General features: G+C 43.8%; 2 protein-coding genes across 2 annotated transcripts in view; both read left to right on the top strand.

Annotated features, from left to right (window-relative positions):
* Positions 1-12,067, top strand: part of LOC134351113 (WW domain-binding protein 1-like) — a 43,356-nt gene extending 31,289 nt beyond the window's left edge. The window contains exons 3-4 of the mRNA XM_063057202.1: positions 1,902-2,063; positions 3,115-12,067. Of these exons, the coding sequence (XP_062913272.1) occupies positions 1,902-2,063; positions 3,115-3,701 (749 nt within the window). The 3' untranslated portion in view covers positions 3,702-12,067. The remainder of the gene's footprint in view (positions 1-1,901; positions 2,064-3,114) is intronic.
* Positions 12,068-23,441: 11,374 nt separating this feature from the next.
* Positions 23,442-25,574, top strand: LOC134350302 (profilin-2-like). Its single transcript, XM_063055345.1, has one exon. It carries the CDS (start codon positions 24,266-24,268, stop codon positions 24,686-24,688), a length of 423 nt encoding a protein of 140 aa, XP_062911415.1. The 5' UTR covers positions 23,442-24,265; the 3' UTR covers positions 24,689-25,574.
* Positions 25,575-25,629: the final 55 nt, after the last annotated feature.

The raw sequence follows: 25,629 nt of genomic DNA, 5'->3' as shown, positions 1-25,629 counted from the left end.
GCATCATTATAAGTACCATTTTTGAGATGCTGTATTAAAGTAAGACTTGCCTGCCCCAGATTTTAAGCTGTTCTTTAAAATATAAATGTAACTGTGATTTTTAAGTTGTTGAAAAACCTTGGCCAAGATGCATGCATGATCTTTGCACTTGTTCTACCTCCCCATTGCAGAGGTGTTGTCTGTGATAATAGAGCACTGCAGTGAACATTTGGCCCAGATTAGATAGTGAAGTCATGGAGTGAAACAGAGTAATTCAATGCGCAATACCCATCTTCTGTCATTCGGCTTCCCTCAGGAAACCTGATCCAAAATGGTATATTTGAACATCTGTGTCCTCCAGTTTCTGACTTCCAAAAAAATTAATGTAGTTGAGTGTCTCTCTCTCCCCCCCCCCATGAACAATTCCCCAGCAGGTGATGTCATTGTTGGAGCGGCCATTGTGTGAGTGGGGCAGTGTTAGAGTGGTCTGGCTTTGGCTCAACACGTTTGGGCAAGCACAGGCAAAGGCTGAAAGTAAGCTAGCAAGTTTTCTTTCTGTAAGTTCTTAGCTAATGCGCTGAGAATGGGTGCAGAGTTAGTGGTATGTTTCTTGTGTGAGATGTGGGAACTGTGGGAGACCTCCAGTCTCTTCGATTACAACATCTGCACAAAGTTCACTGAGCTGCAGCTCCTTAGATTGTGTTAAGGAATTGGAGCTGCAGCTCGATCACCTTCAGCTCATACGGGAGAACATGGAACTGGTAGATAGGAGCAACAAGGAGGTAGTAACTCCCAAGTTGCAGGAGGCAGGTAACTGGGTGACCATCAGGAAAGGGAATAGGCAACCAATGCAGAGTACCCTATGGCCATTCTGCTCAATAATAAGTATACCACTTTGGATATTTTGTGGGGGGTGGGGTGTGTGTGAAATGACCTGCTAGGGAGAAACCACAGTGGGCAGGTCTCTGGCACTAAATCTGGCTCTGTGGTTCAGAAGGGAAGGGGGAAGAGGGGAGCTGTAGCGATGGGGGATTTATTGGTTAGGGGAACAGAAAGGAGTGTCTGTGGACGAGCATGAGATTCACAGATGACTTGTTGCCTCCCAGGTGCCAGGGTCAGGGACTTCGCAGATCGAGTCCACAGCATTCTGTGGGAGGGTGAACAGCCAGAGGTCGTGGTCCATCTCAGTAGCGAGAGAAGAGTAAGTAGGATGGGAATGAGGTCCTACAAAGGGAGTTCAGGGAGCTTGGTGCTACGTTAAAGGACAGGACATCCGGGGTTGTCATCTCAGGATTGCAACCTGTGACAGGTACTTGTGAGGCCAGAAAAGAAAGATCATACAGTTTAACACGTGGCTAAGGAGTTGGTGCTGGAGGGAAGGAAAGGTCAAATAGGTTAGGACATTATTCCCTGGACTGTAAGAGAATGAGGGGAGATTTGATAGAAATATACAAAACTATGAGGGGTATAGATAGAGTAAATGCAAGCAGGCTTTTTCCACTGAGGTTGGATGAGACTAGAATTGGAGGTCATGGGTTAAGGATGAAAGGTGAAATGTTTATGGGAAACATGAAGGGGATCTTCACTCAGGGTGGTGAGAATGTGGAACAAGCTGCCAATGGAAGTGGTGGGTGTAGGGTTGATTTCAACCTTCAGAATTTAGGTATATGTGGCTAGGAGGTGATGGAGGGCTATAGGTCAATGGGACTAGGCAGTTTAAAGGTTTGGCACAGTAGATGGGCCGAAGGGCATGTTTCTGTTGCTGTAGTGTTCTATGAGTCCATATTGTGTGTTATGTCGATTGAGTTAGTGATTACAGGTATATAATTCAATTGTCTTGGTCCTTGTAAAGCTGTAAATATTTTTTTCATACTCGTGAAATGCAATTCTGAATATTGCTGCTCTTTCTTTGATTATGACAGGGTTCTGGTTGGTCTGGACTATAATTATCATGCTTAGCTGCTGCTGTGCTTATCGTCACCGGCGTGTAAAACTCCGACTGCAACAGGAGCAGCGACAGAGGGAGATCAGTCTGATGGCATATCAGGGTGCTAGTACCTACACAACACAACCACTGGATTTAAGTGAGTATATGCGTCTTATTAGATCATTGCAGAGATAGATTATTCAATAACCATATGCGCTAAATCTTAATTTCTAAAAATTCTGCTGCGTAAAAATAGAATATGTGGGAGAGCGGTTGGAATCTCACAGTCGAGATGCATGCTATAATTGTAATATTCCGGTCACACGGTGTACTGCTTTTGATCTATTTTACTGGAGTGATCAAACATTGGACATTACAGCACAGTACAGGCCCTTCAGCCCACAATGTTGTGTCAACCTTTAAACCTACTAAGATCGATGTAACCCTTCTCTCCTACATAGTCCATCATTTCTTTATCATGACTAACCAAGAACCTATCAATCCCCGCTTTAAATGCACCCAGTGACCTGGCCTCCATAGCCGCCTGTGGCAATGAATTCCACAGATCCACCTCCCTCTGGCACCCCTCTGTTGTGAGGCTGTGCTTTCTAGTCCTAGATTCTCCCACTAAGGGAAACGTACTCTTCACATCCACTCTATCTCAGCCTTTCAACATTTGATATGGTTCAATGAGATCTCTCCCACTGCTCCTCCCGCCGCTTCTGAATTCTAGTGAGTATAGGCCCAGAGCTTGTATAAAGCACAGTTGGAAAACACTGTTTTCATGCCATTCATACAGATGAAGTGCATTGGGGATAGTGCAAGGGAACACTATAACGCTTGATTCTACGTTCTCTTGTAGTTTCAGACAGAGTGCAGTGCAAGCAGAAAGTAAGGTGCAAGGCCATAATGAGGTAGATTGAAGAACAGGCTGTACAGGCCATATACAAGTAGAGCAAGTCTGTAAGTGTTTTAAGACTAAATGTAATCGTATGCAAAAAGGAATAGGCGTATGGAAATTGTTTATTTTTAGCTCCTTGCTATACCTATTTTTAATGCTTCCCTTTGGAAGCAATACCTAACTTTATTCACGAATACATAACCTCCAAGTATTACTAAGATTAGAAATGCAATAATATTCTTATTCCTCCCATATTTAAAGTTGTCAGCAATTGCATTTCACCAGTTAATTCATTTTTCCCCTCCAGGGTTCTGGGCAAACTGTAAGCTTCCAGACTATGAGGAAGTAGCAGGCCACCCAGCTACACCGCCGCCTCCCTACTCTGAGCCACAACAACAGAACGGACAAGCCTCTGCCTGCGAAAACGCTCTGGTAGAGAGCCAGCCGGCTCTGCGGGAGTCTGCGGCTTCGCTGACGCAAGGACCGGAGACAAGCTCGTCCGCTCAACAGGAAGGCGGGCAGGCGGGGCCGGACACCCCAGTGCTCACTGGTTCAAGTGACAGGGTAAATGGTGATACGGTCCAAGGGGAGGAATCTGCTGATTTTAAAACCTTGGAGGCGGACTCTCATTTGTGTGACCACGGAGAAATGAAGGAAGACAGCTCCTCGAGGCACAGGCGAATCACTGGAGACTCTGGCATAGAGGTGTGCGTGTGCCAGATGGATGAGGACCCTTACCACGAGGAAGTGGGTCTGATGAATGGCGACGGCGCCCGCGAGTGTTGTGAGGCGCAGTCATCGTGTAGCTCCCAGATTGTCAAACAGGCTCCAAGCGAGCAGCCGAAACAGTGCTCAACAAAAGAGCGGGAGGAGGAGAACAGTGATGTGGTATAAATGTGCCCTATTGCTGGTACTCGAGTCAAACAGATGGTGCAATCTATGACTGCTGACTGTTAAGCATTAATTAAATCTGGACTTACAATATGTTTTCCACAAGGTACCCGGCGTCAATCAGGTGAAAGACACAAATTGTAGTCTATAGACAGTTTTGCATCTGTCTGGTGTTTCAGTCGGGCGGCCTACAAATAGTCCAGATTTCTTATTAGCGATTTTTAAAATACTATAGCAATATAATGAGTGAATAATTTTCAAACTTTTGTCTTCAAAGCCTCTTATTAGAAAAATATTCAGGCTTGTTTTGCCATTTAAAACAAACTCACTCCAATTTTTTTTAAAATTACTTTGTAAAGTAGTGGGGTGAGGAAGGAAGCCTTTCTCTAACCTCAACTATAGTTTGAGGGGAAATGGGGCCTTTACATTATTTCCCATTTGCTGTTGTATAGCATTCGGGACATGACAGAGGTTCTCGAGCTACTTCAGTTAAAGGCATCACTGGAGGACTTTCATCCTTGCAGTGTCCATGTAGCTTCCTGTAGAGTTCCTGACAAAAGTCCTGCCTAGAATTGGACAGTCGGTACGTGGTGACTCTCTGCCCTGTGATGCAGCACGTTAACTGGTTTACTGCCATATCCAAGGATACTTACATCATTTAACTTATTAAAAGATGGATCTGTTGTATTACAACACATTACCCATCTGAAACTCCCTGGCTCCTGGTGGTTCTTTTATGCAGGAGGCTCAGTTTTAATAAAAAATTGTTTGGTCTGCACTAATGCATTGTATAAGTTTACTTTTAAGTTTAAGTTTAGATTTGGCATTAAGTTTATTTCTGTGGTACTTTTGGTATAAGTTTAACAGAAAACAGAAATGTATTACGATTTGAATGTTGATGTGCTAAATGATATACCAAACTTTTATTCGTAGTAGGTATAGTGTCTCCATCATATTTTTAAAAAGCGCCAAACCCGAGGCAATTGTTCATAGGATAGTAAATGCAGTTTCTACCAAAAGAAAGTGTTAGATGTTCACCATGTGTTTTACAGGTATTCTGCCCATTTGATGCATAACCTGTTACACTGGAATTCCATCAGAAAGGTATGCAATAGTCATGTTTCACATTCTTGTCTGATGAGCTTGGATGAGGTATGGCAAGAAGTTAGTTTTAGCAAGTGAAATACTGGCAGTTACAGAGCAATTGAAGATATAATACTTGACAATATCAGCGTGTGTGTGTTCTTTCTCCCATTGAATATATAGGCAATAACCCCGTGAACCTTTATTTTAGCCTTGGGTTAGTTATGACAATTATTTTAATCAGTTGGGTACAGAGTTGTATAAGAAGGTTCAACCTTGTACCTCTTGACATGTAGACATCAAACTAACCCAGCGTGGAGGGTGGAAGGATCTAAATCTTTCTTGGCAGGACTTGCTTGTACTTACTATAGTTTTTGATTTATAAAATATATATAAGCATAAATAGTGTTGGAACATGCCTTAGACATCTGAAGAATTGGTGTAGGGAAGGCGTGAATGCAAACAGACAATTCTGTGTGAAATTAGAGACTCAGTTAGATATGCAACAGTAATGGCAGGATTTGTATGCCATTACTTCCTACCAGATGAAACCCAACTTCACTTACCGGTGAGCTCCACACCTTTAATGCGTGTTTTGAAAGGGAGAAGAAAACTACATTTGTGTGCATCCCTGCAGCATCTGGCAACCCTATGATATGTGTTTCAGAGGCCAGCATCGGCATTCTTCAAGAGGGTGAACCCTCAAGGCATCAGACTCCGATGTTGTACCTGGCTGGGTATTAATAACCTGTGCCATCTGACTGGCGGGAGTGTTCAAGGAGATCTTTAACCTCCCATTGCTACAGTCAGAGGTTCCCAACTGCTTCAGAAGGGCATCATTCATACTAGTGCACAAGATCAGGGTGAGTTGCCTCATCAGTTATCGCCTGATAGAACATCGACTGTGAAGTGCTTTGAGAGGTCAGTCATGGCTAGAATTGACTCCTGCTTGAGCAAGACCCTGGAAACCTTACAATTTGTCTACTGCCACAACAGGTCTATAGCAGATGCAACCTTACAGGCCTTCCACTTGGTTTTGAAGCACCTAGAAAACAACAAAATGTACAACAGCCTGCTGTTCATCAATTACAGCTTGGTGTTCAATACTACCATCCCTTTGACACCATTGTCTCTCAGTACTGATCAAAACTTGGGCCTTCCTACTTCCAAAAGATGTGTAGCTTGTTGGGTTGAGTTGTTCTCCAATCTTGGAAGTTTACTTGCAAATATTTGATCACCATGTGAGGAGTCATTGTCAGTGTGATGTTGATTGTGGTTCTGTCCTCTGAATGCGTAAATTAGGATCAAGGTAAACAAACACATAGAACCGGATCCTATTTATGAGTCAATGCCCCACATCATGTGATTTCCTCCCCACATCATGATTGAGTTTCTGAAATGATGTCCAATCAGCTGATTGAGAAGTATGTAGAGGCCAAGCATTCAGAGGGCATCACAATCAACAGCACACTGACATTGTCTCTTTGCATGGTGACAATGTTTGCAAGTAAACTGCCGAGATTGGACAGCAACTCAACCCAGCCCTTCTACCTCCCTCAGAAATGGGATCCTTTATTTCCTCATTGGGAGACTACAGCTAGTGCAAATAGGTAAAAACATCTCTGACAACATCTCACAGGATATATCTTGGGTCCCACACGTTGATGCAATCGTGAAGAAGGCACACCAGTGGCTCTATGTCTTAAGGAGTTTGAGGCAATATCTATGCCACTAAGGACTTGCAAATTTCTAAAAGTTGTGCAGTGGAGAGTGTTCTAACTGGTTGCCTTACTGCCTGGTGTGGAAGCTCCATTTTATAGGATCACGCAAGGCTGCAGAGGCTTGTAGATTTGGTCAGCTCCATCACAGGCACAACTCTGTCCATGGAAAATTCTTCAAAAGGCAGCATCCATCATTAAAGACACTTGCCATCCAGAACATGCCCTCTTATTACTATCATCAGGGAGCCTGAAGCCCCACACTCTGTTTAGGAACAGCTTTTCCTCCCCTCTGAATGGTCCCTGAACACTACCTCGTTATTCTTCTTTTGCACTATTTATTTATTTTAGTAGCTTGTGTTCTTTATGTATTGCACTGTACTGCTGCCGTAAAACAACAAATTTCACGGGATGTTAGTGACAATAAATCTGATTCGGGTGATATCCGCCATTTGTACTCTTCCCTGTTGCCCCTGCCAGACCTGTACTCCTCTTTGTGCTCCCTCCTTTCCATCTTAAACTAGAGAAAGGTATCAGTCTTGTGAACTTCATTGAAAATATTCTAAACAAACACTACAAAAAGTAAGAAAATGGAATTACAGAAGTCTATTAATATAAACAATATATGCACAAGGATTATTGTTTTGTTACCTAGACTTTTTATAAAATCTCAGTGAAGGGCATGATCATAATTGGTGCCATACAAGCAACTGGAATGCCTTTTTCAAAGAAAGAAAGCCAGCAGGCATTAAGAACAGTAAGAATTTATAACAAATTTCCAAACTCAGTCTTGATTGATCACAATGAACAAGAAGAGTGGACATATCTTTCTGTGATCATTCTGAACTCGGTAATAAATTACTGATGTCATAATGGTTAGCTAAATAGTATGTGCGACATTTGCAAATGACATTCAGCCATAATAATTTTTAAATCAATGAGAAGGCAAAGTAAATGCAGAAATTGCCCTCTTCTTCTGTCTTTTGCATTACACCTTGTCATAAATCTGAGGTGGTGGAGAGAAAGTAGCTTCTGAAAACAGACTGCCAATGACTAGCAATGAGAGTAATTGAAGACTCAGCACTGTACAGTGGGGAGACAGGCCCACCATATCGATGCAGATCATGAGCCACCTAATGATTTAATTTGGTAAATTATTTGAAACAATATCACTCTGGTCACTTTATTAGGTACACCTGTACACCTTATTAATGCAAATATCGAATCGGCCAATCATGTGGCAGCAACTCAATGCATAAAAGCATGCAGACATGGTCAAGAGGTTCAGTTGTTGTTCAGACCAAACATCAGAATGGCATAACTGCCATTCACTGGATGCTTTCTGTGGGCAAAAGTGCCTTGTTAATGAGAGAGGTCAGAGGAAAATGGCCAGACTAGTTCAAGCTGACAGGAAGGCAACAGGAACTCAAGAAACCATGTGTCACAACAGTGGTGTACAATAGAGCATCTCGGAACACATAACGCTGGACCTTGAAGTGGATGAGCCACAGCAGTAGCCATCTGCGCTGGGTTTCCCTCATACCTAATAAAGTGGCCACTGAGTATAGGCTGAAAGGGTACACGTGAAAGTTTAAATAAACCCAAATGGAGCAAACTTAATAAGTTTGTGATCTGTGGATTTGAATAGCTCCTTAAAAATTTAATTTTGAGCAATAAAATATGTCAAGGCCTTTAAATGGCTGTTTATACAGATGAGAGATATAATAGAAGTATCAAGGTTGCCTGAATTATTTCCAACAGTAAAGGCTGATCATATGGGAGAAATAGCACATAGTGGCCATGTTATTAAGGGGAAAGTAAGCTGATTGTAAAGGATCCTGTGAGTAAAGAATTTGACAGTAGGATGTAAGGGACAGTAGTAACTTCAAGGTTCTATGCATTCCCATCTAAGTAAAGTGGAAAATGGAATGTATCGGCCATAAGCACTGAGCTGAGGCAGTGCATCGAAATGGGCAATTGAACAATTTCCTTGGTGTTTTTTAATGTAAAGAATTGGCTGTCCTTTTGAGTATTATTTTGAGGGAGATCATTTGGTTTTTTTGCAATCTCAGAGTACTGTTATATTTTGATGCCTTTTTAATATGAACATTTTAATTTTGTAATTTGATAGGGACATTGATAGAAGATGCATGTTCTATGGTGTGATTTCATTGTACTCTGAATTACAGTGCTGAAGTCTTTTTTATATATATATATATATATATACATATATAAAAAGAATAAATGAAAATTGTTCCCTTGCTGCTACTTAAGATCATGAATGAATTATTTCTGGCACATTAGGATTTGGTGACAAGCAGATCTATCTGTCTGATTTTGGATGCAAGTTATCCTGAGACCCATCAGAATGCAGTTTAAGGTGTGATGTTTATTTACTTAGAGATACTGCACGATGACTGACCCCTTTCCGGCTCAACAAGCCCGCGGTGCCCAATTACACCCATGCAACCAATTAACCCATACATTTTTGTACATCCTCTCTGATCACATGGCTTTCCTCCCACATTCCAAACTCCTTTCAGACACCATTGGCATTCAAACCCCATTCAAATCAGTGATTATTGACACTGTAAAGCGATAATGCTGATCGACACAGTCCCTTATCATGATGCATTCTGATCCAGTGAGCCTGCGCCCAAGACCAATTAATCTGCTATTCTGAACATCACTAGAATGTGGAAGGAAAGCAGAGCACCTGGAGAATACAGAAGCTCTTTAAAGACGGCAGCAGGAATTGAACCAGAGCTGTATGCTAACTGCTATGCTCCCATCCCTGATTATGGGGTAAATAACACAATATCAATTCCATTTCAGTATTGGATGAACAGATGAGGAATTTCTATAGCCAGAGGGTGGTGAATCTGGAAGTCATTGCCACAGTTGGCTGTGGAGACCAAGTCATTGGCTACATATAAAGCAGAGGGTGATAGGTTCTTTATTAGTAAGGGTGTCAAAGGATTTTGGGGAGAAGGCAAGAGATTGGGGTTGAGAGGGATAATAAATCACCCATGTGGGATTCTGCTAATTCTGTTCCTATGTCTTGTGGTCTGCTCTGGGCTTACACATTCCCAAACCTCACAACCCTTCCTTGGACTAAATACCTGACCCCTTATCCTGTATGGTGCCCACAGAACTGCCAGAGCAATGGTACTATTCTTTCACAACCCTGGATGCCAGCTCCATATACCTATCCAAGGTTCTCTTGAATGTTGAAATCAAAATCGCATCCACCACTTGCACTAGCAGCTTGTTTCACACTCACCACACTCTTGTAAAGAAGTTTCCTCTTATGTTCCTCTTAAACATTTCCCCTTTTACCCTTAACCCATGTCCTTTAGTTGTAGTCTCACACAACTACAGCGGCAAAAATACAACTTCAACATAACATGCCAGCTCCTGTAGTCAGTACTTTGATTTATGAAGGCCAATGTGCCAAAAGCTTTCTTAATGACCCTGTCTACTTGTGACGCCACTTTCAATGAATTATGGACTTGTTGTCCCAGATCCCTTTGTTCTACAGCTCACTGTGTAAGACCTACCCTGGATGGTCCTCCCAAAGTGTACACCTCACACTTGTCTGCATTATATGGGAGGCAGGGTTTGAGGATCGGCACAACATTGTGGGCCGAAGGGCCTGTACTGTGCTGTACTATTCTATGTTCTATATTCCCTGTGCCATAATTTATAAACAATTTTTCCAGCTGATCCAGATCCCGCTGCAAGCTTTGATAGTCTTCCTTGCTGTCCACTACATCCCCAATCTTGGTGAAATCTGCAAATTTGCTGATCCAGTTAACTACATTATTATTATCATGTACCTGTGCAAATTTCTCTTAAATGTTACAATTGAACTTCTGTGGTTTACCAGTTCCATGGTCAGCTCACTCCACCCTCTGAGTGAAGAAGTTCTCCCTCAGATTCTCCTTAAATATTTCATACTTCATACGAAACCTGTCTCCGCTAGTTGTAGTCTTGCCTAGTATAAAAGTGAGTATTGTGGTATAGAGCGAGCCACTTCACCATCCACAGTGAGATTGAATGGATGATTAGAACCGAGAAGGAAGAATGTTACTACCTGTTCCATCTGGGAGGTAAGCTCGACAACAATGAATAAGGATTTTTTTTCTAGTAGTAGTTGTGTCAGTCATATCTTGATAACTACACACCTATTCTCAGCATGAGGGAGGAGAGTGTGGCACAGAAAAATTGGTCAGAAAAGCAGGTTAAACACTGATGGTACTACAACTTCAATGCCAAAAAAAATCAAGCTGGAAAGAAGTTCCTAACCCTGGCTGTGGAACTGTTCTGCTTTGAGATTCAGGAATACTTGGAGCTAATCTGGAGACCGTTTTGTCCTCACATCTACAAGGAGTGCTGCTTCAAGAAAGCAGCATCCATGATCAAGTACCCCACCATCCATACCCTGCTCTCTTCTTGCTACTGCCATCGGGAAGGAGGTATAGGAGCCTTGGGTCCCACAGCACCAGGTTCAGGAACAGTTATTACCCCTCAACTGTCAGGTTCCAGAACCAGCTTGAATAACTTCACTCACCTCAACACTGAATGGATTCGACAACCTATAAACTCACTTTCAGGACTTTTCAACTCGTGTTCTGATTAGCATGTATTTATTTGTATGTTCGTTTATTTTTTTTTGTATTTGCACAGTTTGCCTTTTGCACATTGGTTGTTTATCAGTCTTTGTAGCTTTTTTCCCCATTGTATACTGTAATTGATTTATTTTTTTTCTCTTCTATATATGTATTGCATTGAACTGCTGCTGCTAAGTTAATAAATTTCACGTCACATGCTGGTGATGATAAACCTGATTCTGAATACAGATTTTGAATTTCAGGTCATAACCTCGTTCAGTATGAGAGTCTGACGACTTCTGTGTATGATGGAGGTAATTTGGAAAGTCGTGTCAAAGCAGCCTCGAGTGTGTGAGATAAAAACAGGAGTCCATTTAGTCTGAGCTCACTGCAAAGGAACAAGGCACAGCTTCAGTGGGTGAACGCAATAAAAATGCAGGTGGATACATATCTGCCCCTTCAAACTACTCAATCTTTCACCAAAATCACTTTTTTTTATCTCTCCGCCACTTTCTTGCACAAATTTCATTCCCACAATGTTTGCAAAACTATTGACTTGTTTTGAATGAATAATGCTCACAACACGCTGGAGGAACTCAGCATCTGCAGAGTATTTTGTGTTTTGAATGAATAATGACTTGAGCTTCCATATCCCACTTGTGTAATGGCTGAGAGTTTGTTTTTGTGATTGGAAGCCTTGCAGCCAGTAGTCTGGAGCCAGAATCTGTGTTGGGAACATTGCTTTATTCTAAAATCTAGCTCAGGTTACAGGTGATATGATCAGTAAGGTAACAGATAATGAGGCCCCATTGAATTGTAGTGTGCCCGTTTATTTCTTCCACCAAATTGCAGATAACAGATTATGAAGCTGCAGCCTTGTGCAAAATGATATTGATGAGTTGGGAGAGAATTAGCAGAGATGGAACTTGGAGCTGAATCTGGCCATTCAGCCCATCAAGTCTGCTCTGCCTTTCATCATGGCTGATTTATTTTCCCTCTCAGCCCCATTCTCCTGCCTTCTCCCTGTAACCTTTGACACCCTGACCAATCAAGAATCTATGAACCTTTGCTTTAATTATGTATAGCCAATGACAATAAATTCCACTGATTCACTGGCTAATGAAATTTCTTCTCATCTGTTCTAAAGGTCAATCTTCTATTCTGAGGTTGTGCCCTCTGGTCTTTAAGATTCACCCACTATTGGAACATCCTCTATACTTCACAGTCGCTCGTAGCAACAAATCCCACAGATTAACCATCCTCTGACTAAAGTAATTTCTCTGCATCTCTGTTCTAAATGGATGTCCTTCAATCCTGAAGTCGTGCCCTCTTGTCCTAGACTCCACTACCATGGGAAATAACTTTGCCATATCTAATCTGTTCAGACTTTTTAATATTCAGAATGTTTCTATGAGATCCACCCCACCCATTCCCCTCCAGGGAATACAGCCCCAAAACTGCCAGACATTCCTCATATGGCAACCTTTTCATTCCTGGAGTCATTCTCGTGAATCTTCTCTAAGCCCTCTCCAATGTCAGTCAGTCAGCCTCTCTCAGTCGATCCATCTGACCCTCAGTCCATCCATCCATCCGTCTGTCCGTTCCTTTCAGTCAGTTAGTGGAGTTTGATATGTGCGTCTTGGAGTGGCTGTACAGACCAATCCTTGACGGGCACTGCTTGCCACATGCTTGGCAGGTGAGGCCTGGAGGGGCAGCAGGGGCAGAAGCTCTGTTGTGGCGCTTCCTGTGCCTTTCCTCTGTTGCCTTGTTGAGCTTGTTCTCAGCAGCGTCCACACCTTTTCTGATGGCCTCCCTCCACTGTGAGTGATGTCAGCTTTCTTGAGGCTCCTGTGCAGAACATCCTTGTACCGTAGTCGCTGGCCTCCTCATTTTTGGGCACCACTGGACAGTTGGCTGTACAAGATGTCCTTGTGCAGTCTTCCATCAGGCATTCTGACAACATGTCCTGCCCAGTGCAGTTGGGCTGACATCACCAAGGTTGAAACTGCTGGCATTCCGGCTCAAGAGAGGACCTCGGTATTGGAGACCTTGTCTCGCCAGGTGATCTTCATCAGAGAACATAGGTGACACTGCTGCAGTTGGTCAAGCTGGCGTAAGTGTCTCTGATATGGGCACCATGTCTCACATCTGTTAACAAGGTTGATATGACAACAGCCCTGTATACCTTGCACTTGGTGGCCAACCTGACGTTCTGTGATCAAACTCAATCTTTCAGCTGACCAAAGGCAAAGCAGGCTTTTCTGGTTCTTGACTCAATCTCTGCATCCAGAGAAGCTGAAGATGTTATTACGCTGCCCAGGTAGCAAAACTTGTTGACAACATTGAGATGAGTGTCATTAATGAGGACAGATGGTTCTTCGTAGCTTGAGCCAGGAACTGCTAGGTACAAAACTTCTGTCTTTTTCAGGTCAATTGTCAGTCCGAAGCTTTTGGCTGCACTGGCAGAGCGACTGGTGATCTGTATGTCTTTGAGAGAGTAGGCAGTCACCAGCAAACTGTAGCTCATGTGCTACAATGTCAGTATATCCTTTCTAAAATAAGGAGCCCAAAACTGCATTCAATACTCCCAATTGTGGTCTCACGAGTGCCTTATAGAGCCTCAACATCACATCTCTGTCTTATATTCTATACCTCTAGAAATGAATGCCAACATAGCGTTCGCCTTTTTCACCACCGACTCAACCTGGAGGTTAACCTGTAGGGTATCTTGCACAAGGACTCCCAAGTCCCTTTGCATCTCTGCATTTTGAAATCTCTCCCCGTCTAAATAATAGTCTGCCCGTTTATTTCTTTCACCAAAGTGCATGACCATACACTTTTTCCAACATTGTATTTCATTTGCTACTTCTCTGCCCATTCCCCTAAATTATCTAAGTCTCTCTGCAGGCTCTGTTTCCTCAACGCTACCTGCTCCTCCACCTGTCTTTGTATCATTGGCAAATTTAGCCACAAATCCATTAACCCCATAGTCCAAATCATTGACATACATTGTAAAAAGCAGCAGTCTCACCACCGATCCTGTGGAACTCCACTGGTAACCGGCAGCCAGCCAGAATAGGATCCCTTTATTCCCACTCTCTATTTTCTGTTGATCAGTCAATGCTCCACCCATGCTAGTAACTTCCCTGTAATTCCGTGGGCCCTTATCTTGCTAAGCAGCCTCGTGTGGCACCTTGTCAAAGGCCTTCTGAAAATCCAAGTACACCACATCTACTGCATCTCCTTTGTCTCTCTGCTTGTAATTTCCTCAAAAGTTGCAGTAAGTTTATCAGGCAGGACTTTCCTTTCAGGAAACCATGCTGACTTTGGCCTATCTTGTTATGTGGCTTGAGGTACTCTGTAATTTCATCCCTAACAATTGATTCCAACAACTTCCCAATCACTGGTGTCAGGCTAACAGGTGTATAGTTTCCTTTCTGCTGCCTCCCACCCTTCTTAAATAGTGGAGTAACATTTGCAATTTTCTAGTCATCCGGTACAATGCCAGAATCTATTGATTCTTGAAAGATCATTGTTAATGCCTCTGCAATCTCTCCAGCTACTTCCTTCAGAACCCAAGGGTGCATTCCATCAGGTCCAGGAGATTTATCCACCCTGAGACCAGTAAGCTTTCTGAATACTTCGCCAGTCGTAATTTTCACTGCATATACTTCACTTCCCTGACACTCCTGAATGTCCAGTATACTGCACATGTCTTCCACTGTGAAGATTGATGTAAAATACGCATTCTGTTCCTCTGCCACCTCTGCATCTCTCATTACAATATTTCCACCTATTTTTGTAACATCCAAAAACTTGGCTACAAAGCCATCAATTTCATCATCCAAATCATAGACATACAACAAAAAGTAGAAGAGCCAACACTGACCCCTGAAGAACACCATTAGTCACTGGCAGCCAACCCCAGAAAAGGCTCCCTTCCATTTCTTTGCCTTCTGCTAGGTAGCCAATGTTCTGTCCTGACTGGTCTGAGGCTTCTGTTGGTTCGGTTGACCATGGATATTGCATCCTAGCTGTTCAGATACACAAGCCATGGCAGTACGACATGGAGAGCAAGCTGTCGCCCATGTAGCAGGCTCCCCATCTCCATGCAGCTGATGAACCCCAAGGATTAGATTAGATTATGAGGACACGCAGTCCTCTTTTATTGTCATTTAGTAATGCATGCATTAAGAAATGATACAATGTTCCTGCAGAATGATATCACAGAAATACAGGACAAGCCAAGACTGAAAAATGACAAAAACCACATAACTATGACACAGTGCAAAGCAATACTGTAATTTGATAAAGAACAGACCATGGGCACGGTAAAAAAAAGTCCCAAGGTCTCTCGAAAGTCCCATCATCTCACACAGACGGTAGAAGGAAGAAAAACTCTTCCTGCCATGAACCTCCAGTGCCTCAAACTTGCTGATGCAGCACCCTGGAAGCCTCCGACCACAGCCAACTCTTGAGTCCGTCTGAGAACTTCGAGCCTCTGACCAGCCCTCCGACACCAAGCACCGAGCACCAGCATTGCTGAGCGCTTCGACCCCGGCCCCGGCAACATGTAATAGGCAAAGCCGAGGATTTGGGGCCTTCCCCTCCCAAGATTCTCAATCGCACAGTAACAGCGGCAGCGAAGCGGGCATTTCAGAAGTTTCTCCAGATGTTCCTCTGTTCTTCTCATGTCTGTCTCCATCAAATCAGGATTGTGCACAGTACCTACTTACAAATACGATATCATTTCGGAGCGGCCATGCGTGCTGTGTCACGCCACCATTTTCTCCTCCCCTCGACTCTTGTCAGAGACTGATACAGTTTGCCACCAGCAGCATCGCAGGAGTTGTCAGTCAGTGTTGAGTGCAATGTCGGACTGCAACTCCAAATTTTTCCTTGGGGTTCACTCCTGAAGCCTTCCCCGTGAGGGGGTATAGCCGCAAGGCAGCAGAAGTTTGTGGAAGGAAACAGGAACACCCGGAGAAAACCTATGTGGTCACGGGGAGAACATGCAAACTCCTTACAGGCAGTGGTGTGAACTGAACCCAGGTTGCCTGTGCTGTAAAGCATTGTGCTAACCACTAGACTAACGAGCCACCCACTGCAAGATCAATCTACATCACCACTGACCAGGTTCAATTCCACCAGTCTGTAAGGAATGTACTTTATTGGAATCACAGTATGGAACAGGATGTGATCTTACTGGTGAAATGGAGCAGAAGGGAGTTCAGGATACTTCAAGGTTGCTGTGTTACAGACTGAGATCAAAATTTACGCTGGAGAATTAACTAGGGCCATGGAGAGCTTTTAAGTTAATTCACACAGAATTTGGCTACACAACAAAACCAACCATGTGTTTATGCCTATCACCTGCCAGCTTGTACTCCATACCCTACCCCCACCTTATTCCAGCTTCTGCTGCCTTCCCTTCTAGTCCCAGTGAAGGATCTCAGCCCGAAACATCAACTGGTTATTCCTCTCTGTAGATGCTTCCTGACCTGAGTTCCTTCAACATTTTGTGTGTGGTGCACTGGATTTCCAGAACAGCAGAATCTTGTGTTTATATTTCTGTTTAACATATTTTGCAATTTGTTGATTTCAGCCTGGTTTTCCTATTAATTCTTCATCCAATCAGTTTATGCCAAGCTGTTGACTGTACAAAGACCAATCAGTTTATGCCAAGCTGTTGACTGAACAAAGACAGATAACCTGTATGTTCAATATTATCCCTTTAAATCAATTGCGCTTCTGTGCTAAAGTTTCACTGAATAATCCATCCAGATCCACTTACCCGGCTGCACCCTCATTGCTTTGAATGTAACAGGCATACCGGTGATGATTCATGCTCTTGCCTCTTCCTGTCTCTCGGGTAACTTGGGACTCTGATTACCATACCCTAAGGCTTCTTTGATTTCCACTCTCTGCTTGAGTTGCCATTAACAATTCCCATATCAAGATTATTTTAAGAGAAGCACAGATTAATCAAAGGCAGTCTCCAATCTGACTGTCTTTATAAAGAGATAACAAGGAAACCGGCATATTTCATACTGCCTGGACGGATTGAAACAAGTGTTTGATGAAGCTGTTCAAGAATGTAAAGGCCCATGAGATTCAATAGAAGAGGTTAAATGGATTCAGAATTGGCTGTGCCAGGAAGCAATGCGTAATGCTCTGAGTTCTGGTGGTGGTGGTTTTGTCCATCGTGTCTGACGATAACAGGAAACCTGTGTGGGAGAGTTTTTAAAGTGGGGCACCGGGGCAGTTCCACTCTCCCGACCTCAGAAGTCCGGGCCCAGTGGTATGAACAAGTGTCATAAACTGGGGTCTTCCTTGTTTGCAGTGGTTGACCATCTTCTGTGTCTTGTCATGCCCTTTGCTCTCCATAGACCATTGCAGTACCACCTTCCCGGCCATTGGATCTCACTGTAGATCTCAGTCTGCTAGGACAGACAAGCCCCTATCTCACCGGGATATGAGGCCACCAGCTACCCTCAGCTGGTTTAGCCTGCCTGTCAAATCCGTGTACTGGGGTGTGGCTGCTGTGCTTGCAAACAGCTTGTTGGAGCCACAGGTGAGAGCTGAGCATCAGGTAGGAACCGAAGGTAAACGAGATGCCCCAGATTGAACACGACAAGTCCCTTCGCCAGAGGTGCTACCCTGGGTTCTGGTAAGTAGTGCAAAACAGAAATGGTGAGGTAATGTTCATGGGTTCAATGTCTGTTCAAAAATCTGATGGCGGAGTTGAAGAAGCTGTTTCTTCTTGTCGCTGACAAAGGAAGTTAACAACTGCATAAAAGCCAAGGAAAGGGCATATAAGGTAACAAAAGTGAGTGGGAAGTTAGATGATTGGGAAGCTTTTAAATTTCAACAAAAGGCGACTGAAAAGGCCACACGAAGGAAAGCCAGTAATATAAAGCAGGATACTATTTTTTTTTCTGTTATATAAAGAGTAAAAGGGAGGTGAGAGTTGATATTGGACCACTGAAAAATGAGGCTGCTGAGGTAGTAATGGGGGACGAAGAAATGGCAGATGAACCTAATGGGTACTTTGCATCTGTCTTCACTGTGAAAAACACTAGCAGTGTGCCAGAGGTCTGTGAATGTCAGGAAGCAGGAGTGAGTGTCATTGCCAATACAAAGGAATACTAATACTAGGCAAACTCAAAGTTCTTAAGGTGGGTCAGTCACCTGGACCAGGTGGACTACATCTCAAGAGTCCTGAGAGTGGCCGCAGAAGAGTTAAAGGATGCATTGGTCACGATCTTTCAAGAATCGCTTGATTTTGGCATGGCCCAGGAGTACTGGAAGATTGCAAATGCCACTCCACTCTAAGAAGGGACGAAGGCAAAAGAACGGAAATTATAGACCAGTTAGCCTAACCTCAGTGGCTGGGAAAGTGTGATGATAAGAAGGGGTAGGTAGTGCTGGGGAAGCAATGTGATAGCAGAAGGACTTAGAAAATTGGAAGAATTGGCAAAAAAGTGGCAGATGGAAATGTATGATAATGCATTTTGGTAAAAGGAACCAAACTAGGGCAGACTATTATCTTAATGGAGAGAAGGTTCAAACAGAGGCGCAGCGGGACTTGGGAGTCCTCATGCAAGACTCCCAAAAGATTAATTTACAAGTTGAGTCTGTGGTAAAGAAGGCAAATGCAATGTTGGCATTTATTTCAAGGGGAATAGAATATAAAAGCAAGGAGATAATGCTGAGCAACACACATCAAAGTTGCTGGTGAACGCAGCAGGCCAGGCAGCATCTCTAGGAAGAGGTACAGTCGACGTTTCGGGCCGAGACCCTTCGTCAGGACTAACTGAAAGAAGAGCTAGTAAGAGATTTGAAAGTGGGAGGGGGAGGGGGAGGGGGAGATCCGAAATGATAGGAAAAGACAGGAGGGGGAGGGATGGAGCCAAGAGCTGGACAGGTGATTGGCAAAAGGGATACGAGAGGATCATGGGACAGGAGGCCCAGGGAGAAAGAAAAGGGGGAGGGGGAGAAACCAGAGGATGGGCAAAGGGTATAGTGAGAAGGACAGAGGGAGAAAAAGGAGAGAAAGAAAAAGAATGTGTATATAAATAAATAATGGATGGGGGTATGAGGGGGAGGTGGGGCATTAGCAGAAGTTTGAGAAGTCAATGTTCATGCCATCAGGTTGGAGGCTACCCAGACGGAATATAAGGTGTTGTTCCTCCAACCTGAGTGTGGCTTCATCTTTACAGTAGAGGAGGCCATGGATAGACATGTCAGAATGGGAATGGGATGTGGAATTAAAATGTGCAGCCACTGGAAGATCCTGCTTTCTCTGGCAGACAGAGCATAGGTGTTCAGCGAAACGATCTCTCAGTCTGCATCAGGTCTCGCCAATATATAGAAGGCCACATTGGGAGCACTGGACACAGTATATCACCCCAGCCAACTCACAGGTGAAGTGTTGCCTCACCTGGAAGGACTGTCTGGGGCCCTGAGTGGTAGTAGGGGAGGAAGTGTAAGGGCATGTGTAGCACTTGTTCCGCTTACACGGATAAGTGCCAGGAGGGAGATCAGTGGGGAGGGATGGGGGGGACAAATGGACAAGGGAGTTGCGTAGGGAGCGAACCCTGTGGAAAGCAGAGAGAGCGGGGGAGGGAAAGATGTGCTTAGTGGTGGGATCCCGTTGGAGGTGGCGGAAGTTACGGAGAATTATATGTTGGACCTGGAGGCTGGTGGGGTGGTAGGTGAGGACAAGGGGAACCCTATTCCTACTAAGCGGAACAAGTGCTACACATGCCTTTACACTTCCTCCCTCACTACCATTCAGGGCCCAAGACAGGGTCCTGAGGAGGTTCATGAGGATGATTCCAGGAATGAAGGAATTAACATATGAGGAGTGTTTGGCAGCTTTAGGCCTGTACTCACTGAAATTTAGAAGAATGCAGGGGGTTCTCATTGAATCTTACCGAATGTTGAAAGGACTAGATAGAAAGGATGTTTTCTATGGTGGGGGTATCCAGAACGAGAGGGTACAGACTCAAAATTGAGGAGCGGCCCTTTAGAACAGAGGTAAGAAAGATTTTTTTTTTAGCCGAAGAGTAGTAAATATGTGGAATGCTCTGCCAGAGGCCGCAGTGGAGGCCAAGTCCATGCGTACATTTAAGGTGGAAGTTGATTGTTTCCCAATTGATCAGGGCATCAAAGGATATGACAAGAAGGCAGGTGTAAGGGGTTGAGTGAGATCCAGGATCAGCCATGATGGAATGGCGATCATGCTCAATGGGCTGAATAGCCTCATTCTGCTCCTTTGTCTTATGATCTTGTTCCAATGTTGAGTGTGTGCCTTCAGGCTTTTGCGCCTCCTCCCTGATGGTGACAATGAGAAGAGGGCATGTCCTGGGAGATGTCAGGTTGGGGTATCCTTAATGATGGATGAAAATCTTGTTCACTATCTGATTGGCATTGACAGTGGAGTTCCTGACTTGGTTCTTTGTTTACATAGTAGATGGACTTAAAATATTGAAGGAGCAATTAAGTTGATAGATGATGCAATAAGTCCCCATGAGCTTAAATTGGGAAGAAAGCAGAAACCAGGAAGATATTAACATATTAATAAGTTGAACGGAAACCTGATCAGTCTGGAGAAGGTTGGGCTAGTGTAATTAGGAACAGTTAATAAAAGAGAGTTATAAGAAAAGATTGAATAGGTTAGGACTTTATTTCTTGGAACAGAGAAGATTGAGGGGAGATTTGATAGAAGTACACAAAATTATGAGGAGTATAGTTAGGGTGGGACTAGAACAAGATATCATGGTTCAGGGTGAAAGGTTAAGTGTTTAAGGGGAACATGAGGGGAAACTTCACTCAAGGAGGAGGAGAAGATGGCGATGCGACGCAGCACACAGTGGCCACTCCGCTGAGTGATATCTGTGATCTGTCAAGTAGGGTGCTGTGCACGATCCTGATTTGATGGAGAGCATGGAGAAACATCTGGTGAAACTTCTGAAATGCCTTCTTTGCTGCTGCTGCTACTAAGTGATCCAGAATCTCCAGAGGAGAAGGCCCCGAGTCCTCGGCTTTGCTTGTTGCTCAGTGGCCGGGGCGGGGTCGAAGCGCTTGGCAGAGGATGGTGCTCGGGAGGCTGTATTGGAGGGGCTGGTCAGAGGCTTGAAGTTTTCAGCCGGACTCAGAGTCAGCTGTGGCTGGGTGCTTCCAATGCATCGGCAGTTGTCGGCATCTGGAGGTTTATGGCAGGGAGAGTTTCTCCCTTCTGCCACCTGCTATCGGGACTAGATCGGAACTTTGAGACTTTTTTTTAAACTGTGCCCATGGTCTGCTCTTTATCAAATTATGGTATTGCTTTGCACTGCTGTAACTATATGTTATAATTGTGTGGTCTTGTCAGTGTTAGTCTTTGGTCTGTCATATAACCATATAACAATTACAGCACAGAAACAGGCCATCTCGGCCCTTCTAGTCCATGCTGAACTCATACTCTCACCTTGTCCCACCGACCTGCACTCATTCTGTAGATCTGGAGGAACTCAGCAGGTCAGGCAGCTTCTATGGAAAGGAAAAATGTTGACATTTCTGTCTCAAGGAAGGGTCTCGGCCTGAAAATTTGACTTTTTATTCCTTTCCATTGATGTTGCCTGACCTGCTGAGTTCTTCCAGCATTTTGAGAAAGAATGCTTAATAAACAAGGGAGGAGATTATTAGAAACTTAAACCCTGATTTTTTTTTTCCCTAGGATGGCACAGCAGTGTAAAGGTTAGTGTTAAATTATTACAGGGCCAGTGACCCGGGTTCAATTCCCACTGCCCACTGTAAGGAATTTGTACGTTCTCTCTGTGACAGTGTGAGATTCCTCTGGGTGTTGCGGTTTCATCCCACATTCCAAAGAAGTAGAGGCTAGGGTTAGTAAGTTGTGGGCATGCTATGTTGGCATCGGAAGCATGGTGACACTTGCAGACTGCCCCAGGGCATCCTCAGACTGTGTTGATTGGTGACACAAATGACACATTTCACAGTATGGTTTGATAGACATGACATTTCCCAAACTTTGTTATGCCATGGATCCCTCCCACTAACTGAAAGGTCTGTGGACCCCAGGGTTTAGAATCCCTTGGCTATATCCCCAGAAAGCCAAACAAAGCTGGGCACAAATCTGAAATCCAGTACATCAGAAATATTCAGGTGGTAAGGCAGCATCGGAGGAGAGAGAAACAGGGTTAATATGAAGTTTCAGTAGAACTTTGTTGTTTTAATTTGGGAGGATAGATGGGAAGAGCATGGGAATGTCTGTGACGAGGTGGAGGCCATTGACACAGACTTCTGTTCACTAAGTGGTGTGGTAGAGTTGTCCATGGTAAATGATCTGTCTAATTGCAGCACATGATGAAGACCAGCGCGAGACTTGCCTATGAGACTCTCCAACAATCAGCCAGCATAGTGGCGCAGTGGCTAGGAGACCTGGGTTTGATTCTGACCTCAGCCACATCCCCAAGAAATGTGAAGATTGGTGGGATAGTTAGCCACTGGTAAGTAGATTAAAGATGATTTATCTTATGTACATTGATGCGTACAGTGAAATACGTCATTTGCATCAACAACCAACACACTGAAGGCGGGGTCATCACACATTGGAGTGCCAGTGTAGCACAGCCACAACATTCAGCAGAACAAGTGACAAACCCTACTCTGAGTAGGGGTGTAGTAAATTTGGGGAGGAGGGGTGGTGACTTATAGAAATATGGGAAACCAGGTTAGAGTGGGAAATAAAAATGGGGGCCTAACAGTTGCTGGACATGATGGGCTGAAGAGGCTGCTCTATATTCTATGATTCTACCGCTAACATCAACAGTGAGCAACTTCAAGTTCCTGTGTGTCAACATCTCTGAGGATCTATTGATGCAGTTACAAAGAAGTGGCTACAGTTCATGAGTTTGAGATTTCATATGCCACCAAAGATACTCGCAAATTTCTACAGATGCGCCGCAGGCAGCATACAGGTTGTATCACCGCCAGGTAGGGGGGCGGGGGGGGGAGGGACACTGCACAAAGTTGTGAACTCAGTCAGCTCCATCATGGCATTAGCCTCTCTAGCATCCAGGACATCTTCAAGGAGTGATGCATCAAAAAGACGGCATCCATTATCAAGGACATGCCCTCTTCTCATTGCTACCATCAGGGAGGAGGCACACACAACAATTCAGGAATAGCTCCTTCCCTTTGCCATCCAATTTCTGAATGGACATTGAACCCATGAACACTACCTCACTACTCCGCACCCCCCCCCCCTTTTTTGCATTACTTATTTAACTTTTTAAAATATATACTTACCTCAACCATGAGGCTCTATAATGAATCAACCTATAGCCGGGGCAGTGCTGACTCCCCTCCTGTTAGACTGTTTTGAGGTAACATCATTTATTCTTACTTTTCTTCTAATATTTGTATATCTGTGCACTTGTAATGCTACAGTGACACGGTAATTTCCTTTGGGATCAATAAAGTATTATCTCCATCTACTGTAATTTAATTTTTATTATGTATTGCAAAGTACTGCTGACACATAACAAAATTCATGACATAGCGAGTGATGTTAAACCTGATTCTGAAAATAGCACATAAAAATTACATCCCAAAATGTTTGACAGTAGCAATATCAACGATATTTGCCAATGAACTGCAAAGAGGTAGGAATCTTAAAGGAGATAAACAGGGAAGAGAGGCTTTCGAGAGGAATTCTGTAGCTGATTCTTGGATGTTGGTTGTCAATGGTGAAAGTGGAGGAGATTTGGGACCTTAAAGGATTTGAGGACGAGAGATTTGTGGGGGAAGATTGTGCAAGCCTTCAATGAGTTGAGTGACATGTAGCAGCTGTTGAAGACAACTTGATAAAACATCTGTAGAAACATGCTAAACGATAAACATTAAAGATGTCAAACTTTATTATGACATCATAAATGACCTGGGATGTCACTGCCCACTGTTTGTGACATGCAGAGATGAGCCTTTTTCAAGTTTTTGAGCTTGATCTTGTGGACCTGAGCTCTTTGCTCTCTCCTTTGTTGGTTACCACACAGCAGCTACCATTCAGACCAATCTCTAAGTGACAAATTCAGCCTAACAGCCTGTAGAGAGCCTTTGTTCGTGCCCCTAACTCCCAAATCACAGAATGCTGGGCTGGGAGGAGTATGTGAGGAGTTTACTTGCAGATGGGTTGTGCCAAGATGCGGCCGTATTGGCATGTTCATGTCCCAGGCTGCTGGCTGCCAAGGAGGATGGGCTGTTTAAGCAGATGAGCTTGAAGGAAATCAAAGCCATCACCGGCAATGAGCGGAAGACCTTCCTAACCAAGGGACTCACTGTTGGCGGCAAGAGGTGCTTTGTCATCCGTGATAACTTCCAACTGGACGGGGATCACACCATGGACATCAGGATGAAGAGATGGGACGGTAACAATCCTTGCTATAGCATAGCCATTGCCAGGTCAAAGAAAATCTTCATCATGATTATGGGAAAGAGGGGTGTCCATGGAGGAATACTGAATAAAAAGGCATTTCAGATGGCTAACTACATTAGAAAGTCCGGCTGTTAGAAGAAGAAAAAGCATTCCATTTACTGGAGTTACGTCTAGAAAATTCCAAGGATACAGATGATTTTTATCTCCAGAGCTTTTGAAGTCTTCTCACAAACAACTCCAAACTGCTAATTGTGCGTCCAGCCCTCTGTGCTGCCTATCTTTGTAGGGGCTCATGTGCCTGACATTAAGTAGATTTTAAAATATACTTCTGTTAACAATCTGCATGTTCTGCCCTTAAATTGCAGAAGAGTTTACAATATTGAATAGAACAGAAGCATTAACCATGCTTCTCCAATAAAGTTCAAAATATTAGATGCTTTGCTGTGTGTGATTCTCTTCAGAAGATAAGGATTGAAACAGCTGATACGAGGGGTGGCTGGAGGAATGTTCAGGGAGGATGTCAAAGGTAAGTTGTTTTTTTTTTAAACACAGAGTGTGTTGGGCATGTGGAACACCCTGCCAGATGTGGTGGTAGAGGTAAGGACATTTAAGAGACTGAGTTAGGCACATGGATGATAGAAAAATGGAGATGTGTAAGTGGGAAGACTTAGATTGATCATAGATGAGGTTAAAAGGTTGACATAACATCATGCACTATACTATAGTGTAAAATGTTCCTTACAGACACTGGCAGATTGAACCTGGGGTGCTGGCGCCATAAAAGCATTACGCTAATCACTCCCATTCCTTCCTTCGGAAGGTGTTGCCTGGCCTGCTGAGTACTTCTAGCTTTTTGAGATTGTTTCAGATTTTGATTGTTTGCAGCTCTACGGAGCTTACTCTGCATTACAGACAGGTCGATCCCTCAGATAGAAACATAGAAACATAGAAAATAGGTGCAGGAGTAGGCCATTCGGCCCTTCGAGCCTGCACCGCCATTTATTATGATCATGGCTGATCATCCAACTCAGAACCCCGCCCCAGCCTTCCCTCCATACCCCCTGATCCCCGTAGCC

This window comes from Mobula hypostoma, chromosome 8 (assembly GCF_963921235.1).
Source record: "Mobula hypostoma chromosome 8, sMobHyp1.1, whole genome shotgun sequence".
NCBI classification, from domain to species: domain Eukaryota; kingdom Metazoa; phylum Chordata; class Chondrichthyes; order Myliobatiformes; family Myliobatidae; genus Mobula; species Mobula hypostoma.
Note: the sequence above shows the minus strand (reverse complement) of the source record. Positions and strands in the feature narration are given on the sequence as shown.